Source organism: Chlamydotis macqueenii, chromosome 1 (genome assembly GCF_036417535.1).
Source record: "Chlamydotis macqueenii isolate bChlMac1 chromosome 1, bChlMac1.mat, whole genome shotgun sequence".
In the NCBI taxonomy this organism is placed as follows: domain Eukaryota; kingdom Metazoa; phylum Chordata; class Aves; order Otidiformes; family Otididae; genus Chlamydotis; species Chlamydotis macqueenii.
Window position 1 is genome coordinate 75,732,355 of NC_141556.1, and position 25,790 is coordinate 75,758,144.

The 25,790-nt window shown below is 39.1% G+C and overlaps 1 protein-coding gene across 1 annotated transcript; it reads right to left on the reverse strand.

The window, feature by feature from the left end:
- Positions 1-2,641: 2,641 nt before the first annotated feature.
- INTS13 (integrator complex subunit 13) lies at positions 2,642-25,527 on the reverse strand. Its single transcript, XM_086756997.1, has 17 exons — positions 25,204-25,527; positions 21,481-21,712; positions 19,982-20,056; positions 18,976-19,178; positions 18,613-18,693; positions 17,303-17,393; positions 16,331-16,459; positions 14,582-14,666; positions 13,529-13,618; positions 12,425-12,514; positions 10,787-10,965; positions 9,787-9,957; positions 9,236-9,390; positions 8,012-8,242; positions 5,120-5,259; positions 4,278-4,413; positions 2,642-3,464 (listed from the first exon to the last, which is right to left on the reverse strand). The coding sequence occupies exons 2-17, from the start codon at positions 21,703-21,705 to the stop codon at positions 3,425-3,427; spliced, it is 2,121 nt and encodes a 706-aa protein (XP_086613123.1). The 5' UTR covers positions 21,706-21,712; positions 25,204-25,527; the 3' UTR covers positions 2,642-3,424.
- Between the last annotated feature and the right edge of the window lie 263 nt (positions 25,528-25,790).

A 25,790-nucleotide genomic window follows, 5' to 3' on the forward strand; every position in this document is an offset into this window, starting at 1 on the left:
AGGTGCTACAACCCTTCAGTCTCTATGTCATCTTGGAATTTTAAATTAGTATTTTCAAAAATGCATGCAGTAACTGTCCCCCCTCTCATGGGTGACATTGTCTCTGTCCTCAATCTTTCAAAACTTTTTTTAAGTACATGTACCATTTATAAAGGCCATGGTAGCTACTTAACATGAAATTCCTCCTGTTAGGTAATTGTGTAATGTACTTTAAAAAATACATTTCAAAGTTACAGGCTTGCTTTCTTACAGTAAAACTGGTACTCTTGTCTGCTTCCACCCATGACAGTTCAAGGACCATAGGGAAGAACTTTGCAAATATTTTGCAATTCTTTCAATTTAATACATAAATTTAATCCATACTTAACTATGAATTAAACTACTTAATCCATAACTTCCAATTTTGATTTGTAAACTATTTTAGAAATGAGAAAATCTTCTTTAAACCTGAAAGCACAGTGTGAAAAAGGCCCAAAGTACCACCAGTACCACAACATAGAAAGGAAAGGAGATACATACAGAATGTCCTTCCCAGAATTGCCACAGGACTTTACTGGAGAAGGTGGATTGCCAAGGAGCCTCAGACCACTGACATTACAACTCTGGAGATACAGTTTCACTAAGCTGCCCAGGAACAAGAACTCACAGGGTAACTATCCTGTCATGGTGGGCTCTTGCTGACATGGTACGTAGTGGCCACCTACTCTTCTGATGAACTCTGACTGAGCAGAAAGTATAAAAGCCACCCTACGTACAGGGCAGCCCAACCACCACAATACTGCTCTGACACAGTGAGCAGACACTAGAGAGCAGCCAGTTAGGCAAAGAACAGCTTTTGCAGGCTAAACAACACAGGCAGAACTAAATCTAGTTTGGGAGCAGCTGCTGACCAGTCCAAAGGAATACCAGTCCAGGGATAGATCTGGGAATGGTTCACAACCAGGAGGTGAGAAAAGCTCTCTAGTGACCCACTTTTATGCAGTAGTTCAGATTAATATCTGCAAACAACCAGATGCCAGCATTATGTACCAACACAGGTCACGACAGCCTTTTCTGGTTTGCCTTCTCTCCAAACTTAAGATTCACACCACCCAGCAATCCCAACAACAGTACAGCTGAACCAGTAGTCATGGCACAGAAAGAATGTGAACAGCTCACTAGCCACAAGTGTACCAAGAGCTACAGGACCGTAGTATTTGAACAGATGAAATTATATTTGTGTACATTATAAATGTACAATCCACCTGCACTTACAACGGATTTGTGGGAGCAGATGAACAACATGCACTAGTTAGCTGTGTATATGAAACCATTGCTAACATTGCATGAACAAGTAACATTTGTCTGGGTTTATAGTGTTGAATAACTTTTTGGATAAATACAAATTCTTCTAGATGGCTTCAATGCTTTCCAGAAGCCATCCAGCTATAAGTCAACTCTAAAATTTGATGTAAAAGTCAACAAAGCAGCATTAATTCACTGTAGTCAATAGTTTAGACAGAAGACTGATAAAATATAAATCTAAAAGATTACTGCAGGAAACATTAGCCCTTGTATCTCATGTCTCAGCAAGACTCTTACCTGACAGATGTTCCAAAAGTGGAAAATGTAGTTAGGAAACAAGCTAAACAAATATATATTTTAATAGCAGGTGCAGAATTTTTCTTTTCTTCTAATAAAGTATTAATTCCTGTACGTATTTAAGGATTGTAGCTGAATATTAATGGCACATCAGAAGATGCAATACATACGATTCCCCAAGGCACAGGATAAGCTTTTCAGTTCTTCTCTAGACTAGCAGAAAGCTGACATTTACACGCTGCCTAGGTTCCAAACTTTAAAACTCCTTTAGTAAACAAGAGAAATCCAGACTCATACGCAGTACAATCTCATTAAAAAAAAAAAACCCAGAAGCTTATAAGAAACGATAATTCCATGATAGTATTCTCCATCAGAACATTTCATACAGGATATCAGGAGATGTGGTGATGCAGGACATCCTATTTTCACTTAAGTAGTGAAAGTAAGTCTTCAGACTTCAGGATCTCCAAAAATTACACATTGCTTCTATAAAAGCTATGTAAGTTATAGAATATGATAAAAAAACCTACTGTGTAAAAAGAGTTCTAAAATAATTTAACAGAATACACATCTGCATCACAGTGGCTAAAGAACCACCTTGAAACTACACCTGATACTTTAAGACAGCTGAAGAAAGGACTTGGCTACCAATGTAAGCAAAGAATACTTGCATGATATTTGTGTACAGATCTAGTCATCATGAACTATGGTATTTAAAGTTTCAAGTGAAGAAATATTAATACTAATTTAGTTTTCAAAAAAGCTCATGAAGATGTGTGTTAAATCAACTTAAACTGTAACATATCAAATCTGTGAGACCTTCAGTTGGTTATACTAGCTAGAATAAGGCAATGGATGCAGATCAGAGGAAGGCCGATGTACTCGGAGAGCTTAGCTAGTCATCTTTCCTTAGCCCACTCAAGCTGACCCATTTGGAAGGCAACCCAAAATCTTACAAGGGATTAGATCACAGACACTGGCTGAGAGAGTTTTCCCGTTTGAGAATTCTACTCCCCATTGGGAGAAAGAGAAAAAAAGGCTCACTCAAAGAAACTGAAGATAGGTCATCTACTTTGTCATTTCACAGCCATTAATATTGCTCCCTATGATGTCCAAAAAGCATAGCTCTACAACTACAGGTGTCTTAGAGGGCATATTTCATCCAGGGGAAAAAAAAAAAAAAAAAAAAAAAAAGATTAGCAAAAATTTTATTTTACTTTTGCTTACAAAGACTTAACTCCAGTACAAGAACCTGAAAGGCTTTGCTTTCTAAAGACCATTTCTAGTCAATTTTAAAAAATCCTTAAACCAACAGTTTTTATCTGTAAAATCACTCACTCTCCCACCCCTTAGTTGAAAACCAAGACTGACATTTTCTCAGCTCAGTGACAAGGTACTCAGAGTGTAGTCTTTTTCATAATTCTGGACTCCTGAGGAAGTTTGATATAAATAAAAATATTCATGAACCAAAATTAACAATATTTTCAGTTATCAATTTCTTGATTTTTTTTTTTAAATAGTCATCACTGATTTTGAACTATTAAACAATATTTATAGGAGAGGACTTTAAACTTGAACATATTCGATTACTTGATTTAGTCCATGGCAGCAAGGTTTTATTCATCCTAAAAACACGACTGTAAAACACTTCAGGACAGCTCCTATTTGCACACTATTCATTTAATGTGATATGCGGATTTCATATTTCATAGCAAAAATAAGAATAGAAAAATGTAAAAACCAATCAAAACAGAGCTATACAATTGTACTGAAATGGTACCAATATAAATTCCAGCACTAAATATTTTTGCAATTCGGCCAAGTTTTGTCCAAAGAAACAAAATCACTGCCGGCCTGTTTTTCCATTTTCTGTTGTTTCCATTCTGAAATGCAAGAAAACAATTGTAAGGTAAGACTTGTTATTTGAAATACAATCAAAAGATTAAGAAAAAAAAATTAGACTTAAATATTTAATAAATTTTTTTTACTTCACTAACCATCCATGCAATGAAAGACAATCTAATCTCCTCTTAATACTTCTTTAAGTAGCCATCTGTACATAATGGTTTCTGCAAAGAAACTTTCCAGCATCAACCGCAAAGAGCTATCCATTATCAACCTCACCCAAAAGCCCATATTCATGCGACTAGAGAATCTATTTCTAAAATTTGAGCTTTAGCAGTTTGTTTCAAGGTCTTAATTTTCACCCTTCTTACACTCATCATTGACTACCACCATCTTATTTGCTTAAGAGGAGGTTGGTTTGTTTTTTCAGTATTTTTGGTAGAATGTGGACTACTATCAACTTCACTACAGCACAGCGTAAGATTCAACCACTCTACCGACAATATTTTGATATTAGCCATTCCTTTGGAAGCTTAAGCAAGCAACAGACTGGCAAAAGAAATCTCAACTTAGCTACTCTTTAACTCACTGCAGTTTAAGAGTTTTTCTGCAAGGGCAATCACTAAGGCACAGGGATTTATCAGCACTCAGCCTTGTTCAGCACAGATGCAAATAACTGAAAAGCTGAACTACTGTAGTTCTCCATCAATATCAAGACAAAGGAATGTATTTACACATTTTAATCCTGAAAAGAGTAAGGAGTCTTTAATGCAGTAACTGAAGTATTCTGCAGTAAACTGCATATTGACTACTGCTAAGATACTTGTAGTGATGCATTTACTGATACAAACCCATTTTCTTCTTTCAGATGTTGATACAGCTCAGCTTTATTGTTGACAGAGTTCAAACGACCAATAAATTCCTGGTGTTTCCTAGAGTTGGCAGCATTAATTCTGTTGCTCCATAAAGACAGCAAGGACATTGGCCCTAAAATAGCAAGTAAAAAGAGTCTAAGTGAATTAATTTCTGAATTCTTAAACATTACATCATTATAAAGGCTTAGAAGAAAGTACAGACTATGGCAGTACAACATAATTAAAACCACTAATAGTAAACAATCTTATACTAGAAGCTAAATAAATACAAAATATGCAAAGTGGTAACAGCTGAGTAGTTGCTTCATATGAGATTGACTTTACTTCAAATGCAGAATCTGAACATCAGCCCAGCCCACTGTGACAGCTAATAGCTCACAAAAGGAACAGAAGTCAGTGAGAACTGCCCCTTCCAACAACTATACTGCTTAGGCATGTTGATATTTATTAGTCAGCAGGAGACAGTGATTAAGCATGTTTGTATTTATTAGTCAGCAGGAAATAGTGATTTCTGATATCTCTGGTTAAATAGCATTTCTGACATACAGTAGCTCAAACTGTACCAGCAGAAACTTGTCCACCCCCTGTCAAGCCAAGTGCCTATCGACAGACCCACACAGTATCTTGGTATCTCTCTTTTTATACAGACCTGTTGAGGTTAACATATTTATCAAGAATTTCTCAACACTGAGGGTTTAATTAAAAATTCTCATTGACTTGGCTTTAACTCCAAGATTAATCTCATTGCTTTAGAAAATACAGACTGATACAATTTCCATCTTTACATGAAACAAGCTGTTGCAATTCTTCTGGTTTACCTTTTGTCTTTTCAACCGGGGGCATTTCATCCATTGTAATAAGAGGCTTTTTGTTGGGTGGCTCAGGAGAATCAGGGGAATCTTTGATAACTTCAGCTTCTGCCAGATCTTCTTTTTCACGATCCAAAAGACTCTTTAACCTTTTTGAAAGGGAAGGAAAACACTGAAGTAAAATATGCTAGAGCAGCACATATGATTATTGATACCATTCTGTACTCCTCAAAGTTATATGCAACTCATATCGTAAGAAAAATCTACTCCGACCCCTTGGAATGGGTGAAAAACAATAGGGGAGACTGGCAAAATAATCCCCTTTATTAAGCCCTAAGTAAAGGGAAGGATCTTAAAATATAATTTCAGTTTGTTTAGTTAGCAGTATTTACATTGTAGTTGTTGAGACAGCTGACCATTCTCAATTTTGAAGGAAAGACTAAGTAACAATGAATATACAAAAATACCACACAATTTCCTATTATCTTTTCTATATGAATTCAGACACATTCTATATCAAATCTCTATCTCAGTTACCATTTTTGTTCCACATGTGAAAGTAAAAGCATTTGTAGGAAAGGATTTGATCATACACAGAAAGGCATGAAAGGTCATCAGCATGGTGACAATAACGTAGGTAAAAAGGTCCTCCTATCCCAAATGATCACAGCATGCACAAAATGTATGCAAATTAAGTTTACTACTATGAGGGGTTTTTGATCTCTTTAGAATAGTAGTTTGAAAGACAGAGAACAGAAGAGACTGACAGATACTTACCACTCAGATAAGTTACAGTAACAACATGAATTATAGACAGTAGGTACACGGGTTAATCAATCCTGACATTCAACTAAAGAGAAAAGCCAAATCAACCTGGACTGTTCATCTACCTGAACACTAACACTATCTACAGCTCAAGAGAAATTAACTGCATGTTCTGAGTTTTCAGTCATGCTTTATATTGCTATAAAGTTGTTTAATGTCTAATAGGTGGTGTGGTTATGATAAAATCCAACAGCAGCAACTCCTCAAGATGCAAAGCCCAGCTAAGTGGTCAACAGCTTGTCCAAAAACCATACTGCTTGTAAATACGTTAATTGAAAAGTCTGATAAGCAGGCACCATAATAAGATGCCCATTTCCCAAGCTTGGTAATGGTGACTGATACAAAAAACCCTGGGATCCACATTCAATGGCAGGAATCATAGAATCATAGAATGGTTAGGGTTGGAAGGGACCTTCAAAGGTCATCTAGTCCAACCCCCCTGCAAGGAGCAGGGACATCCCTGACTAGGTCAGGTTGCTCAGAGCCTCATCCAGCCTGGCCTTGAACGTTTCCAGAGATGGGGCCTCCACCACCTTTTCTGGGCAACCTGTTCCAGTGTTCTATAACTCGCATCATAAAAATTTTTTTCCTAATTTCTAATCTAAATCTACCCCCCTTTATTTTAAAACCATTACCTCTCGTCCTATCGCAACAGGCCCTACTAAACAGCCTTTCCCCATCTTTCTTGTAGGCCCCCTTGAGGTACTGGAAGACCGCTATCAGGTCTCCCCAGAGCCTCCTCTTCTCCAGGCTGAACAGCCCCAACTCTCTCAGCCTGTCCTCATAGGAAAGGTGCTCCAGCCCTTTTATCATCTTCGTGGCCCTCCTCTGGACCTTCTCCAACTGGTCCATGTCCTTCTTGTGCTGGGGGCTCCAGAACTGGACACAGTACTCCAGGTGGGGTCTCACCAGGGCAGAGTAGAGGGGGAGAATCACCTCCCTCGACCTGCTGTCCATGCTCCTCTTGATGCAGCCCAGGATGCGGTTGGCCTTCTGGGCCGCAAGGGCGCATTGCCTGCTCATGTTAAGCTTCTCATCCACCAGCACTCCCAAGTCCTTCTCCTCAGGGCTGCTCTCAATCCATTCCCCGCCCAGCCTGTATTTGTGCCTGGGATTGCCATGACCCAGGTGCAGGACCTTGCACTTGGCCTGGTTGAACTTCATGAGGTTGGCACGGGCCCACCTCTCCAGCCTGTCAAGGTCCCTCTGGATGGCATCCCTCCCTTCCAGCGTGTCGACGGCACCACACAACTTGGTGTCATTGGTGAACTTGCTAAGGGTGCACTTTATCCCACTGTCCATATCGCCGACAAAGATGTTGAACAGGGCCGGGCCCAGCACAGACCCCTGAGGGACGCCACTCGTGACCGGTCTCCACATGGACATTGAGCCGTTGACCACCACTCTCTGAGTGCGGCCATCCAGCCAACTCCTTATCCACCGAGTGGTCCGTCCATCAAACCCATGTCTCTCTAGTTTAGAGAGAAGGATGCCGTGCGGGACAGTGTCAAAAGCTTTGCACAAGTCCAGGTAGATGATGTCAGTTGCTCGTCCCTTGTCCACCGATGCCGTCACCCCGTCATAGAAGGCCACCAAATTGGTCAGGCACGATCTGCCCTTGGTGAAGCCATGTTGGCTGTCACCAACCACCTCCTTGCTCTCCATGTGCCTTAGCATGGTTTCCAGGAGAATCTGCTCCATGACCTTGCCAGGCACAGAGGTGAGGCTGACCGGCCTGTAGTTACCTGGGTCTTCCTTATTCCCCTTTTTAAAAATTGGGGTTATGTTCCCTCTCTTCCAGTCATCGGGGACCTCACCAGACCGCCACAACTTCTCAAATACGATAGCCAGTGGCTTGGCAACTTCATCCGCCAGTTCCCTCAGGACCCACGGATGGATCTCATCAGGACCCATGGACTTGTGCACCTTCAGGTTCCTCAGATGAGGAAGCCACAGTTAAAGCATAAACACATCAAATTGAAACCTGCAACTGTTTCACCACAATTCCTCTCCTCTTTGAAGTAGAGTAGGACAAAACGTAATATGCTACAGTTTTATTTCACTCAGAAAATTTACCTTTCTGATTCTTGCCATGGCTTATCTGATTCATAGTCTTTGCCCAACTTCTCTGACTTGTCTTCTTTGTCTTCTCTCTTTCTACCTCGTTTCTTGCGCTCCTCTTCTTCTGGGGGTTTGCTTCTGCAAGCCATTAGACATTCTAAGACTCGCTGGTGTTTATCAGAGTTGTTTATGTGTGCTCGTACAAGGGTCTCCAATTCATTCCACATAATCCGGTACTGTTCGTCTCTAAGCAAGGCCAGAAAAAAAGATATTACCTACAGGATTGCCTAGATCATTAAACCACCGAACAAATTAAGGTTAAAAAACAGACCTTAAGAAACAAAAAAACCTCAGAACCAAAAATAACTCTGAACAGATTCTCTGTCCTCTTGTACTGGAGGTCTACCCACCGGGATTACTCTGTCCTTGAAACTTGAAACCACACTGCATGTTACATTTCCCAATTAACATCTAGAGTTAAGTTTAAATTAAAATAGACTATGTCCACTGAAACCAAATACTTAACCTCCACAAGGTCTCACTCACAAAAGGCACTTCTGAATCCTCTCAGGTGTTTGCCAACTATGAAATGGCAGGATATGCAGAGGGCCACTCATGTACTGACATGCAAATTAATTACTGTTTAATTTTTGTTATTTAAAAAACTGGAAATAATTGTACCATGTTACTGTAAATAACTTCATAATGTGGGCAAATCTTCCATAGCTGAATTTCTTTTCAGCCAGTTCTAGGAAATACAATGCCTGAGATATCAGGATATTCTGTGCTTGTTTTAAAGGAGTAGCCCATATTTTAAATAACCGTTTCAAAAGGATTTGACTATTCTAATATAAGCCAATTTTAAAGCATTAGTAATTTATAATATGCTTAAGTTTCCCATTTTATTAATTTGGAATTATTACACTTTCTCTGTCCTAGTCTATAAAATCTCTTACCTTTCTTCACGACTATTTTTGCTTTCATATTTTCAAACATACTTACAATTCTCAGGGAATAAAATGATGCAATTTTTTTTTTCCTAACATAGAGCAGTAACGGTACTGTGACAGCCCCAAAATGATGCAGGCAAATTATTCACAGCATCTGTTTTGCATATGTACAGCATTTAGTTTACCACGTATTATCTTTGGCAAAATTTTAAAAAATTGGTATGAAACAACGTCAATAGACTATTTCTGAAAAAAGTCCAGCATCAACAAAAAGAGATATGCATGTAACCTTTTTGGACCCTTTCCTCTGGTACCAACTGTTGAAATTGGCAGTGGATCATTTTTCCTCTCCATGTCTACCAAATTGTATATTGTTTTTTGACAATTCAGAACATCCTCATCAGTCATTGCTTCTTTTACAATCACAGTGGCTAATGGCACTACCTGTAAGACAAAATAAAAGTCAACAACAAGAAAATCTATGTATGTTGCAGGAGAAAAAGAGGAATAAGAAAAACTAAAGGCAATGGAATCATGGAACAATACAAAACAAAACCATCTCTTATCCTCAATTTAGTAAGAACTCTGAGCAGGTATAAGCAAATGCACGTTTTCTTTACCCAGCAGCATTACAGCTGTCAGGTTCAAATATTCCACCCTATTTATAAGGCATTCCAATCATCTACTGACATTTAATACAGAGTACTTCAGTGAAAATAAAGCTGAAAATAAATTGATTTTGTGGCAAGTGATTTATCATAAAATAGTTATTATTTAATCAGGTGGCAAGGTGAAACAATCTAGAACACAACAAAAGGTTACAAACCCCAGATTACTTACAGCTTGCATGTTGAAGATGGTAGTCTGAGAAATAATCATGGGCCAGTAGCGAGTATGTTTCTCTAACTGATCTTTTGCACGTTCCAATGGAATTTCAAGACTTCCATCGATCTTATATCTGGGCTCTAGAAAAGGAGTTAATCGGTTTTCCCTCATAAATTCACCAAAATCCTAATGATAACCAAACAAGATACAATTAGGCATTTCTCTAACAAAGTAACTTTCACTGAACGGGTGAAACAGCACAGTCTTGCTTATCACTAACAGTGTACCATCCCCACTACTAAATTTGACGCTAACAACCAGAGCCCTGTTTCTAGCTTTCAGATGTACGTTATTTGGGGTGAACACAAAAACAGTCATACAAAAGTATTGGTTAAAAACTGATGCAAAGTTTTTGATAAGGAGGCCTTCTGGATCTGCAAGGTATTTCACGTATGGTAAGAGTTTAACTATGTTTTTCTGGAAGCCACTTCTGCTTGTTTACAACAGATAACAAAGGATGCATTGGAGGAGAAAAAAAAAAAAAGGAAAAAACACCAAATGCCAGCTGATTGCCTGCTCTACATCCAGAATTCAAAACTGACAACTTCATCTTTTCTATTTATTGTACAAACTCTTCACATGCAATCTATCCTTCTGATCATAAGCAGGATATACTCCTATGCATATCCAGCCCACAGAAAAATTTTGCCAAGAAAAGTGTTATTCTAGAATCAGAACAAACTTTAAATCCTCAATAGCACATAAGGAGGCAAGTACTTCCTTGACTCAGAAAGAATTCTATGAAGCAGGCATAATAATAAGCAGATGTACTACTTTGTACTAAATATGCAACAGTAGTACAAAGAAAAACATTTTGACCATGCAATCCACTTCAGCTCTCCAGAAAATGTACCAAGATTTCCTTTACACATCTCTTGTCCTCTGAGAAAAGCAACACCATAAGAAAAAAAAAAACAAACCAACAAAAACAAACCAAAACCAAAAAGAATCTTACTGTAATCCGGTAGTCAGTGACTCTTCCACCACACCCTTCGCTAATTGATGGGGGATCTTCTAGAATTGATCGTGAGCTGCTTAATACATGCAGAAAAATTTCTCCTCCGTGGCTGCTGAGCATGTGACTAATTACTTTAGAACCGGACTTGCGTGGCTGTTCCAACAAAACAGAACGACCTGTTGGAAATGAGATCAGCTTCATTAGTTATCATGTACTGCAATTTTAAATTAAAAACATCCACACAATACAGGTTTGTACCTAGCCAGTAAGACTGAATGAATCCGTTAAAGTTGTGTTTTCACCTAGCTGAACGAGAAACAGCTATCTCCTTTGAGTATTTACTCCACGTCTTTACACAGAACATAGTGTCATATGTTCTTAAATTTCACAGAAGTCTCTCTCTTGGACCAACCACTTCCTCTGTAGAACGTTATTCTTGGGAAAAATACATATTTGTAAGACATTAATATGGTATATTGTGTAATGGGAGTTTGCTATTTTTGTTACAGATTACATTGTACACTAAACTTATCTGGCCCTACTGCAGAAACTCTCTCATTAAAAACAACTTCTAAAAAGCAACAAAATAACCTACTTGAGTATGAAGTTATTAATTTATACTATTTGTTAATGCTTAAAATGGATACTGTTTTTCACAGACATAAAATTGCCTTTGTCTTATTTCCAGTAAAATGCACTAAGCATTTGCCAAGTAAGTTGCTTGTTACAAGGAAGCAAAAATAGAAGATCAGAAGAGTGTGCTTATCTGAAATATGCTATTAATTTTGGTTCTAATCGTTTTAATTAATCAAAGTACTTTTTCAGTACAAAATCTTTTGAGAAAAATACATTAAAATAGTGTTTAATAAAACCACTACACATTTATTTAGACATTAAAATGACTTGACTGAAGAAAACATCCCATTAAAAGGATGTTTGTAACGCAATTCTGTTTGCAAACTGTAAAAAAAAAACCCATGCAATTAACACTGACTACATATTACTTGCCTGGAAGAAACAGCTTTGGCTTATCTTTTTTACACGCATTTATAAATGGCAGCCTCTTATAGCAAGATTACTCATGGCAATGGGCAAGGTCTTGCAGATAAGCAAAATACAACTAAATCTAATCCACTTTTTTGATCGACCCCAGTAGATATCAGTATGTCTGCTTCAATTGACCAACATACTCAATTGCTCATAACTCAGTCAAAAGAGCTTTCTGAGGCTGCTCTGCATCTGCTAAAAATCAGACAGAGGTAAGTTGCCAATATCTTGCAACAGTCAGAGCAAGCATTGTGATCAAGTGCACTATCACCTACTGAAAGCGGTGTTCCCCACTAAGTTGGATAAAGTAAAAAGTATTCTACATTTGGATTCAGAAAAGGACTACTAGAATTCAATACTTGCTCCTTCTTTACATCTTTACTCCCATCTTCAAGTTTCAGAACACATTCCATTTGCCTTTGAGTACACTTAACAACTTTATTCTCTTATTTATGACATGTTAAAATAAACTTGAGATGTTTACAGTATATAGACATCTACTGCTACACAAACCAAAATGCGGTAAGTGCTCTACTCACAATATTAACAATTAAAACATTAAATAATTAGCCAAGGACACAAATTTACCATTGAGGAGAAAGTTAGTAAGGCATGAAGAAGGTCTGCTATTTACATCTACTGGTGAAATTCTGTATGCTCCAGTGCAGTAGTGTAATTCTGAAAAATAAATGAGTAGAAAAGTTGAGAGTGCAGTTCACCACACATCAAAAAACATCCTACAAAATAAAAGAGAGGAAGGGGAGGAGTCTGCTCCACAATCAGCAGAACTAAAAAGTCTAGCTGTCTCTCAATCTAGAAGTCTGCTCCTTTAATCTCCTCGCAATGGTTTCAGTATCCTCCACTGCAAGAATCTAACAGATTCCCAAGCCCTATTTCCACCAGGACCTCCAGTCCTTTTATCTCCTGAATTATTTCACTGTACCATCAACCTCCTCTTACCTATATTTCTTACTTCTCTTACCTATATTTTTAACCTGCTGGTTCAAAGAGTTAACTTATCTTGCTTATAGTCTACAGGGCACACATGCTGAACAGCCAGATGGTTCCCGTGTTATGCCAAATCTTCCCTTTCTCTCCTTTACTCCAATCTGGGTAGATATCTCTCCCTTACTCAGAATTGAAAGTTAATACAGAGGGACTAGTCTACTGATAGTATCATTGCATACATTGAATTTCCTTCAATGAAAAGCTGAGCTTTTTACTCAGCACTCAAAAGATTACACTTAAGATATTACTTTGATTCCCCCCGCCCCCGAAACAAGAATTAAAAACAAGAAAGGTTCAATGTCTCAAAACTGCTATATTAAGAAAACATCACTGGGGAACTGACACGGTATATCTGGCCCTGTGAGAGGGGCAAATAATTACTGCACATTGTAGCCAAGGAACAACTTCATAATACTTCAGAGGAGACTGAAAAAAGCCACCAAGAAAAACATTAACACCCCTCTCACCTCTAACACAAACCACTGATTAGCCAAGATCAGAATAGCATCGTATGACCATTGGTAAAGCAGGGCATACTCAGCAGCAAGGTTTATAGAGCAAAAGGTAAAACCAGCATTAACAACCAGCAAATTACCTTCTTGTCCAGATTCTTACCAGTGTATAGAGAGAACAGTGTTCAACACAACTTAGAATATCAGTTTGCTAAGATACCATGTTACCTACCCACACTATTTGTTCGAGGAGTACACCATTTTAATGTTACAGTTTCTTTAAATGCGCCTTCTCTGCTATTGCCACCTATATGATTATCTCCTGCAATGAAGTCAGAAAAAGTGTGTCATAACACCATCAGCCAGATTTTCTTTATTACAACAAAAAAAACCCTAAACTTTTAAGGTACAAAGCATTTATAATATTAGCATATACAAAATGTAATCTAATTTTAAAAAGCTTCACATGAGACTTCAGGACTGAAAAGGCATTCAGTCCAAGTATTCCGTAACACGCTGGCACGGGTTGAAGGTTTTTTTTTACTGCTTGGCTTTGCTTTTAATTCTACTAATACAGAATTTTTAGCCTGACTTGTTAACAAGAGTTTACACCAAGCACTGTTTCCTGAACAAAACAGTTTTGCCTAAGGCTTGCTGCTGCGTTTTTCTAACCTCAGTTGAGTTATTAAAAATTCACCTTGGAGGAATACTAGGTAGTAATTCCATATTTACAAAAAAGATACTAGGTATTTCAAATACAACAATAAAGCTCAAAAGCCAAACAACCATTGTATTTTCCAAAGCAGTTACTGTTATAAATAGGCTTATGGTAATGCGACATAAGTGATGTGAACTATCATTACTTAAAAGACAGATTAAAAGTTCAATTGTGCAAAGAATAATTTTCCAGAAATACCCAAAAGAGGTACTTTTTTTTTTGTAAAATCACTGCACATCTGGTCTTTCATCTACATTTTATACCTCAAAAAGAAGTTCACATGCCCCTCAAGTCTCACACAAATATCCTGAACATAGGCAAAACCTTGTCTGATTAATTTGACCCGGTTTTTCATTGTTATATCCTTATTACTAAATTCAGATACACCAATAATGAGTAAAACTCCAATGTCAACATTACAAATCAAGTTCTTGGGTTGTAAGGAGTAACTGAAACTATGCTAATCATGCTTGAAATTTACATCAATTGGAAGCTCACAATCTTTCTTTGTGAATACTTCTAGTAGGCTGATCAAAAAGCCACTTTCAGGGGACTATTTCTACTTACCACTCTTCAAAAAGTCAACGTGTGCCTCTTTATGATGAAGCAGCTCCACATCATAGTTGGCTGATGTGTTAGCATGTTGTTCTTCCTTTGAAAAAGAAAGATAAAAAGAATAAATATAATTATTTTAGCTAGAGGTCACTGTTTTCATAAATGAATGATTCTGCATTTACCTTTCACTCCAGAAGAAAACAAAAAGTCTCCAAAGTGCATCAGACAACAACGGGATTGCAATGTTGAGGAAACTGTTTGCTCTCTGATCTGTTTAAAGATGCAACCATCTGCTTTTCCTCTTTTTTTTCCTTTTTTGAAACCCCGTAGTTTCCTCTTCATACAAATGCCATGACAAGGTGCATAGTGTAAAATACAGGTTAAAAAATAGGCTTAACTAATGTTATTTAAATTAGTGAAGTTAAGGAAGCCTACGACATATTGAATACCATCAGCGTATTAGAACTTACTGAGCAGCAACAAATGGTCACTGCAGAATAGACTGGCAATTACTTTTCATAGCTAAAAATTTCAAGAATCCAAAACTTTGAACTTCTTATAATTCCTGGCACTTAAGATATGTAAGAAGTGTACTTGCAGCTGCAAGTTTATAAATTAGAAAATGGATATTCGTAAAGAGGACACTGCATCTTTAAACAGCTGCAGAGGACTAGCAAAAAACAGAACAGTAACCTTGGTAACTTATTCCAAGTTAAAAAAAAAAATAAAATAAAATAAAAAACCACAGAGAACCCAACATAGTCTATTACTGTAAGGACAAAGGCAGAAGGGAGAGGCATACCAGCAGCACACAGGTCAGAAAGTTACAGACAAGGTATTTGCAAACTTAACATTTATGCCATGACCCACGTCAAAGTTTCATTAAAGCTGTGAAAATAATTTTTAACTTCACTTTTTAACTTATAGAATCCATACAACATTGCCAGCTTTCAGAGATGCAAGTAATGATTGACAGCATGAGAACTTGATGAATTTTTTTAATCAGGAAACTTTATCTGCCCTTTTTGTTTGTTGAACACTGACACTTCTGTTTCAATTGTCTTTTGTTGCCTGATCAGAAAATTCCCGTAAATTTAATAATACTTGAAATTCTTAATTGCACTGATTTCTCTCCCAGTATCGATTAAAAAAAAAAATATTAAAAATAGGGACATAAACAACTTTAAACAGAAGATGTTTAATTGAATATCTCTCTCAACTAGATATATCCCATCCCCCTGTTTCTGGTTTATGGATCTTCAAACTAGAAAAATCTACTGGAAAACTTAGTAAAAAATCAGCTATTAGTTACAAACACCTTTATGTTGGGTGGGTATGATAATGAAACAGAGGAAAAAGAGACTCACTATGCCACTATAATGCACAAGGGTCAACAATATCTAAACACAACTAGAAAAAGACAAAAGAATCACAGACAAAGTAATCTGACATAAATAAGATTGTATTTACATGAAATAATACAAAAAGAACTGAAATAACACTTGTATTGCTACATCAAAAATTGAGATTCAGCAATACAATATTTTGTTCTGTGATCCTTCTTTGCTTTTTTTCCCCCTTCTTTATTTTTACTAACCTGGTCACAGACATTGAATGTGGGCTAATAAAAAAAACAAAACAGAAAATATGATATGGAGAGAAAAACAATGTAAAAATTCAATTAAAACAAACTGTAAAAGTTTTCAAACAAATTTAGAAGTGATGCAGCGAGTTAACACAAAGCTATAGACACAATATTACCTTCATAGGAATGTTAGTTATTGTGGTTGAAGCCAGATCAAAGTGCTGTTGTACTAAAACATTCAGTTTTGTAGCCAGATGCCGGCCTGCACGGACACTGTGCACTTCACTTGTTAAAACGGGTGAAAGCTAAAAGAAATTGACACAGAGTACACAGTATTCATGGATTAGGCTCTAATATCACGTAACAGTATCACCCATTTGAAACTCTAAAATAAGCACATTTATACTGCTAAATTCAACCAGGGGGGAAAATTACCACCCAGAAACCCGCACTAGACTAGGAAGGAAGAAGTAAAAATTATTTTTCTTTCAGAATTTTGCAGATTATGCCAGTTGTTACAGTCGCAGTTGCTACAAACTGTGAAAATACAGAAGCTTGCTAAACAGCTTGCTTACTAGGAAGAATTACTATCACAACATGGAGAAGAAATCCTCTTAATAGCAGCTGTGGGCCCAGTTTTCCGCTCTTTTACCTGCTGACTAACAGGAACAAACTGATTTTTATATACCTACCTGTAAGCACATCGTATACACACAATAGCAGGAAAGTTGCTACACTAACCTATTCAACCCAACAAGTAGTTGATAGTTTTCCATTAGGTTCCTAAACGTCCATTTCCTTCTCAAAAAACCTTCAAACTCAAGACTATCATTCTATGGCACTAATGGGCTTACTTCACAGAAAAATGAATCATGAATTATTAAAGCAAGAAATTTAAGTAACGAAATTTAAAAAGGCGATACAATATATGCACAAAGACTACAAAACAAGAAAACAAAATATACAGTGTAGATGGCAATATGCAGGCTGTCAACTTGTCAAAGAATTATCACCCGTACTTTTTCCTACACCTTACCAGAGACCAGAGGCTCAACACATTATTGCTGAATGCTTAATTTGCACTGTCTGTTTTCAGTCTGACATGGTTCCTAATCCTTGGATGAATCTTTTCATTTTAAGCTCCTTACCTCTTTTTTAGGACGATCTGAAACAAGGCTGTCTTCACCAACTGGGTAAGTGTGGATTAAAACCAATTCACATTTCTGAATCTGCATTAGACTTAAAAAGAAAAACACTCTATTCAGCCTACAGTGTGGCAGACTGTCTCCTAGAAAATAGATCAATTCTCCCAAGATTCATCTGATTTCCAGAATACAGCATCATAAAGATGTATTATAATATAGTTTCTGAAAGCATTCTGTAAAAACTAGGTTACACTAAAGATTTTCAAAAGCATGTAATTCAAAGTACGTTTTCATCAGAATAAAAAAAAAGTATAACATTTCTAGCTATTCAGATGCTATAGCACTGTATTTCTTTTTGGACTTATCAACGGAATAGATCCTTAACCCACTTAAACCTGTTCAGCTTCATTCACCTGAAAATTGACACTACAGAGGATTTGCGTCTCCAAGTGAGTGCGCAGGTATTAGTAAGGGGATTCCAGTGAACATCAAAGCAACTACCCAAACAGCATGCTTATCTCCTAATGCAGCTGGAAATTTGGAGAGATCAAGGCATTGTTCCACATCTCTACCTACAGGAATGAGACCAATTTTCTGTCTTTACAGTGGACTTAGAGCCTGATTCCTGGGGCAGTATCCTTTATATATACATGAAACTGCAATTGCAGCAGGTAAATACAGGAGACTCCCACTTCTGCTATTTAAGTGCCTAAGGAGCAACCAAGAATAGGATCTCAACCTACTGTACACTCTGCAAAGTAATACACAGTCCCTGGGCCAAACAGTTCACTGTTTAATTAGACAAAACATATGGTGGAAAAATGACTTCTCAGAGGAGATGCAACTTGTATTTCAAGAGATTCCTTTATCTCAAGGGAAGTGTCAGGCAACATAATAATTTAAAAATTAAAAACTAGTTTCAAAGAAGTCAGCGATTTTAGTTGAAGAAAGAGGAATGTAAAATTAATGCAGTGCTATCGGGGGAAAAATTGCATCAGATGCATTACTGATAACAAATATACAATATATAACAAGGCACAGTTACATGTCTTATTTTAGAGCAAGGTGTAGAAGGTAACAACCTAAAGAAATACTGTCCTATGAGGATAACAATGATACTGAAAAGCTAATGATTATACACCAGCTCTAAGTCAACAATATAATGATTTAGCACCTTCTACTTCACACACGCATTCATTCAAACAGATTCATTAGAATAAGTTGTAAGTGACAAAAACACATTGATATTTCATAGAGGATATAACAGATGTGCGCAGACTAAGAAAAACTACATTTGTAAAAAGTATACTCACTGATCTGAATTAGCTGCAAGCTTGTTATGCTCATGAATGGTTTCCTGAACACAATCCTCCAGCATCCGAACATGACTGTCACTAGAAAGAAATTTTATACTTTTTAATATATAGGATAATCAATCCTCCTGTTCAAAGCAACATGCCACTAAATGCTCTCCTATTTCAAGCAAGAAATTTTTGGATTTTTGACTGTGACAGACCTCCATAAATGAAATCTTTAATACAGCAAGAAATGATCTAACAAAGAATGCAAAAAAGCTAGCTACTTAGGGCACTATTCATGACAACCAAGGAAAGAGTTCTAAAAATATATGAAATAACTTAATTTTTAAAACGGTAGAAGCACATTATCATACATACCTTTTTGCATTAGTAATACAGATTATTCTTCCTCTGTTTCCAACACGTTCTGCATTCTCCATGAGCATGGCTCGAGCCTCATGCTGGTATTCTGTTATTTTGCAGAGTGCTTCAACTGCTGCAACCAGACCGTGAAGTATGCTGCAGCACTCCGGATCAGCCCGAGGATTAGGTGGCCCAACAGCCGCTAATGCTGCCATCAACTAGTTAAAAAGAAAGAAATTATTATTGAAAGTTATTTTCCAGTCATTTGTTAAAATGATCAGTTAAGAGAAAAGTCATCATTATAACTTATTTTACATGCAAATTAATATTGTTGGGAGAAAACCAAACAGAGCAATTAAAGACCATTATATGTTGCCAGCCTTCTGGAACACATTGGGCCCTAAATTATGCTTTGCAATTCATTTATTAACTGTTACGAAGCCTTGAGAATATAATATTCTCATTTATTACAGGAAAATACCTGGCTATCTCAACAGCTTATATCCAATACCTGAAAGAAATTCTAACATTATCAGTTGCCATCTGCTTTTATTTTCCAAGAATTTGGAAACTCAGTTCCTCCCGGAAGTAAATTTTTCAGAGGACAAGCCCATTCAGCATGAAACAAAATAGGAGCAAAGAGAATATTACTTTTTTTTTTTTTTAAAACAGTTTATTTGCCTATCATGCAAATGTAAAAAAAAAAAAACCAAACCAAAAAACAATCAAACTTAAAAATCAAAAATTATCACCAAATTACAGAAGAAATACATAGGTAATTTCTTAATAACATTTATTTTAATATATAACTCTATACTCAAAGCTACTGGATTCTTTTTAAATTATGTAAAGCTGCCCATAGAATAGTCCAGCCTCACAGGCAGCTACTTAAAATTCTGCTACCCAATAATTTCAGACTAGATTCACCAACGTTTTAATTAAGCAAAGTTATTTCATATTGAACATAGTAAGAAGCCAATATTGCACAATTAAACTAGACATCCAAAACAAAAAATCATACCTCCTGCAAGTTCTGATCTTCTTGAGTCCAAGAATTCAAGACATGAGCCCCAGAATCACTCACAATGAAATTCACCTAAAAGGATCAAAAAAAGCACATGTAAGGTAACAGCCAAACATACATGTAACAGCCATTATGGATACTCCCCCAAATTCAAATGAACAGGAACTACACTTCTCTCTTCTGATACTCTGGAGATATGTGCAATGATAAGCCCAACTAGAAAGATGACAACAAAAACACAAAAAGTATCTACTCCTGCTATATTCAGTTACCCCTTTAGTAACATTATGATTAACAGCCTCTTACTCTATGTATATTTTTAAGCCACTAAATCAATCTATCTATCAAATTATATCAAATTAGCATTGCAGGATATTATGAAGAATTTTAATAATTAGGTAATATTTTCAATATAATAGCTACAAAATAAATTCTAATACTGCAATATTGCAAATTATTCTCAAAGACCACCACAGTAGATCACAGGGGTAAATATCTAGCGAGACTTAATGAATATCACATAGCAAATTATGTTCTAAAGATGTCAAAAAGGTCAAAAGGAAGCACACCTTCCATCTCAGTTTCAGTTTCTCATACCACACAAGCTCCAGTTCAGCCAACCAATTCAAATCCATTAACCGTACACTTGATATAATCCCACAATGGGACTTGGCCATATATTAAGTGCTCTAAATTAAAGTTTAAATTAAACGTTCATTGTCTGAGAACCACGACATGCAACCCATCAAGGCAGTGTGGCTGACGTGTCAAATCACTGAACTACTGAAAGTATTTATTAGGGCCTGGCGTTTGGCTCAGATGACACAGCCAGTATTTTACCATCACTACTTTATACTAGTATCACTGTCGCAAGGTTGTTTAACTTCCTTTTTTTTTTTTTTTTTTTTTTAAGGGTAGCTAACCTTTAGGACAGTGCACAATGGTTTACTCAATAATGAGAAAATATCTAAAAACACCCAGGGATTAGTTACCTTAATTTATGATACACTGTTACAGAACCCACTAGGCATTTATCTTTCTAAACAAGGAGCTGTGTGCCAGGAAGCTTTCCCACTTTTTCAAACTGGTAGCATCAGGGTGATCCTACCTCTTCCTAAAGCCCAGAATTCCTTCAAAGTCGACACTAAAAACCTTACCAAGAGTGTTTAGAAACAAAATTCAATTTGAAGCAAAACCCCACTCAAACTTTTGTGAGCTTACAGCTCAGGAGAACACAATAATAAATCTGTAAGTTACCTTAAAGCACCTCTCTTCATGCTTTGCACTGAGTTACAAAATACTAGGATTCATATTCAACTTCTAAAACCAAGTTAAATAGCTACAAAGTGTATCAGCAGTACGAAGACATTTTTGTATAATAAATTATATTTGATCTTTTAATCTAACCAACAGCTAATGATACTAAAATACTTCATTAAAATGGGAAAATATCTCTTACATTATCAAGTATCATATACAGTACGGCTAGAACTCACCAGTTTCTTGAAAGGGAAAATATCATACATTATTCTACAGTACTCCATAGATGATTCCACTGAACAGGTCCACAGTGATTTTGATATGGGTGCTAGAGGTATAATTCCTTGGGTCCGATTCTTTACTAACATATCAAATTCAACATGTTGTCTGCAGGATTCTGCCATATATGGGCAGTGATCCACAACGAAAACAGTTTTATGAGACTCAGAAAAGATTTTCATTTTCTTCCTAAGAGAAACAGATAATAGAATCAGAAAGGAATTGTACAAAGCAAAAAATCACATCACACAATTACTGTACAATTTACATAGCATAGAATTATCTTACCAGAATATGCAAGTTTTAAAGAGGTTACCTCTTACAGTATTTCGATTACATATTGCATACATTAGCTCCTACAAAACTGTTAAGCTTTTAAAAAACTACAAAAAATTCCCATTTTAAGACTCTATTTACATTGAGACAAGTATTCTCTAGAACTCATAGCCCATATATTTAGTATACTAGATTTCTAATCAGAAGCAGCTATTTTTTCTCAGGAGGAAAATACAGAAAATGGGAAAGTATACTGTTGAAAAGGCAACAATGATGCATAGTATTACCCTCCCTACTTTTCTAACGAAAAGAAACTTTTAAGAAAAAAGTACAGAAACTGCTTCCTGTTTAAAGTCTATTCCCTAAAATAAGCAACATGGGAAAAAAATAATAATTTATTAGACTATAGAGACCTTGAAATAGCATGAACATCAGACTTTTAAGTAGATTTTTTTCAGCCTTCACTTTGATAAGTATATCTTCCTATTTTAAATTAATATTTGCATCTGTACTTTGATCTCTCACTGACAGACATCAGACATACTAAGTCAGAAATTATAATGCAGAACCATAGAATGGTTAGGGTTGGAAGGAACCTTAAAGATCACCTAGCTCCAAGCCCCCTGCAAGGAGCAGGGACATCTCCAACTAGATCAGGTTGCTCAAAGCCCCGTCCAACCTGGCCTTGAATGTTTCCAGGGACGGGGCCTCCACCACCTTTCTGGGCAACCTATGCCAGTGTTCTACCACCCTCATTGTAAAAAATTTCTTCCTTATATCCAGTCTGAATCTGCCTCCTTCTGTTTTAAAAGCATTACTCCTTGTCCTATCGCAACAGGCCCTGCTGAAGAGTTTCTCCCCATCTTTCCTGTAGGCCCCCTTTAGGTACTGGAAGGCCGCTATCAGGTCTCCCTGGAGCCTTCTCTTCTCCAGGCTGAACAGCCCCAACTCTCTCAGCCTGTCCTCACAGGAGAGGTGCTCCAGCCCTCTGATCATCTTCATGTCCCTCCTCTGGACTCGATCCAACAGATCCACATCCTTCTTATGCTGGGGGCTCCAGAGCTGGACACAGTACTCCAGGTGGGGTCTCACGAGAGCAGAGCAGAAGGGCAGAATCCCCTCCCTTGACCTGCTCGCCATACTTCTTTTGATGCAGCCCAGGATGCAGTTGGTTTTCTGAGCTGCAAGAGCACATTGCCAGCTCATGGTTGAGCTTCTCATCTACCAGGACTCCCAAGTCCTTCTCCTCAGGGCTGCTCTCAATCCATTCTCCGCTCAGCCTGTATTTGTGCCTCAGATTGCCCTGACCTATGTGCAGGACCTTGCGCTTGACCTTGTTGAACTTCATGAGGTGTGCATGGGCCCACCTCTCCAGCCTGTCAAGGTCCCACTGGATGGTATCCCATCTCTCCACTATGTCGACTGCCCCACACAGTTTGGTGTCGCCAGTGACCTTGCTGAGGGTGCACTCTATCCCACTGTTCACGTCCCTGACAAAAGATGTTAAACAGGGCCAGTCCCAATACCAACCCCTGAGAAATGCCACTCATCACTGGTCTGGTCACCTGGACATCAAAGCCATTGACCGCAACTCTGTGTGCAACCGTTAAGCAAATTCCTTATCCTCCGAGTGGTCCATCCATCAAATCCATGCCTCTCCAGTTTAGAGAGAAGGATGTCATGAGGGACAGTGTCAAATGCCTTGCACAAGTCCAGGTAGATGACATCAGTTACTCGTCCCTTGTCCACCAACACTATAATGTCATCGTAGAAAGCTACCAAATTGGTCAGGCACGATTTGCCCTTAGTGAAGCCATGCTGGCTGTCACCAATCAGCTCCTTATTTTCCATGTGCCTTCGCACAGTTTCCAGGAGGATTTGCTCTACCTGTCCTTGCTTCCACTCTCTGTAGGCTTCCTTTTTTTGTTTATGTTTGTCCAGGAGCTCCTTGTTCATCCATACAGGCCGTCTGGCATTTTTGCCTGACTTCCTGTTTGTTGACATGCATTGATCCTAAGCTTGAAGAAGGTGATCCTTGAATATTAACCAGCTTTCTTGGGCCCGTCTTCCCTCCAGGGCTTTAAGCCATGGTACTCTACCAAGCAAACCCCTGCAGAGGCCAAATCTGCTCTCCTGAAGTGCAGCGTAGTGAATCTGCTGTGCATCCTGCCTTAAGGACCTTGACCTGCACCATTCTATAGTCACTGCAGCCAAGGCTGCCCTTGAGCCTCACATTCCCCACCAGTGCCTCCTTGTTGTCAAGAACAAGGTCCAGCATAGCATCTCTTCTCATTGGCTCCCCTACCACTTGGAGAAGAAAGTTATCATCAATACATTGCAAGAACCTCCAGGAGTGCTTATGCCCTGCTGTGTTGCCCCTCCAACAAATATAAGGGTGGCTGAACCCCCCCATGAGGGCCAGGGCTTGTGACCGTAAGGCTATTCCTATCTTGTCTATAGAGAGCCTCATCCACTCAGTCTTCCTGCTCAGGTGGCCTGTAGCAGACCCCCACTACAATGGCACTTGTCCCTGCCCTCCTTTTAATCTTGACCCACAAGCTCTCGGTTGGCTCCTCTTCCATCTCTAAGTGGAGCTCCATGCACTCCAGCTGGTCATTGACATAGAGGGCAACATCTCGTCCTCATTTCCTCTGCCTGTCCCTCCTAAAGAGCCTATATCCTTCCAGCACTCCAGACATAAGAACCACCCCACCACCAAATGTTTCTGATCCAGCCAGACTCATAGGAGCACCCCTTGTATTCTTCCTAACTATGAAGCCTGAGAACTGCTGTGAAGTGTGGTGCATTTTCCTGTTTCACATCAACAGACTGGGTTTCCTTCTCCTACACCATCACTTGAAGAAATATTTTTGAAGCAACTGTAGTATCAGATCCCTGTGTTAGGGTGGACATCATTAACTTGGAGACTCAAACTACATACGAAAATTAATCTTAGACTAGTGCTACTTAGACCACTAATATTAAACTAACACTCCTCTCATATGAAACTTATTCAACTTCTAGATGTTTCCATAACACTTCTACTACAAAATTCTATTTCGTCCACACAAATGCTGCTGAATTACAGAATACGCAAAACCAAAAAGTATATGAGGTCATTTAAAAACTTAAGAGATTAAAATAACGAGGATTTATACAAGTCAGATTGGGAGCAGCATCTCGCTCTGGGGGGCTGGTTCCATACCCGTCCTCAGCTGCAGCCACCGGGGCACCCCACACCCCTCTCGACAGAAGCCACGGCCGGCCGCAGCCTGGGCCAGCCCAGCGCCGGGGGCTCAGCCCAAGGAGCTCACACCCTATCTTTAGCCTGGCAGAGAGCCGGGGAAGCCGCGCTGGCAGGCGGGACGGGGTGGAAAGAGGAGGGGAAGGGAAGCACCTCTTACCTGGGCCGGCTCCTCCTCTGGTGCAGAAGCCCCGGTCCCGCTCCGCGCCGCGCCCGACCCCGGCCGCGGGCTCGCTCCGAGGAGGAGGAGGGATGAGGCCCGCGGGGCGCCCTAGATGGGGTCGGGCGCGGGCGCCTCCGTCCGGGCGACCTCCATGTTCCTCCGCCGGCTTCCTCCTCCGCCGGCTCCGCGGCGAGAGCGGGGCCCGGCTCCTGCCTCCGCGCCCGGCGCCCGCGGGGGTGGGAGAAGCGGCCGAAGCCCCCCCCGCTCCGCCCACCCCTGAGGCCGCGGGACCCCCGCGCGGCCACTTACGCCGCTGGCGCAACGGCTCCCCCAGCCCTGGCGGGGGGAGCGCCTCTCCCCTTCCACCCTCCTCCCCTCACGGCTCCCCGGCCGCGGCGGCGGCGGTCGGCGGCGGCGGCAGCCACCTGGGCCCCGGAGGCTGCCCGGGCTCACTCACCCGCCATGCCCGCCCCGCTCCCCCTTCCGCCTGAGGCGCGGGCCGCCCCGCCCCGCCGATAGACACCGCCCGCGCCACTTCCCGCACGGCGCTGGACAAGAGGAACGCGAGGCCGCCGGCCTCGCGA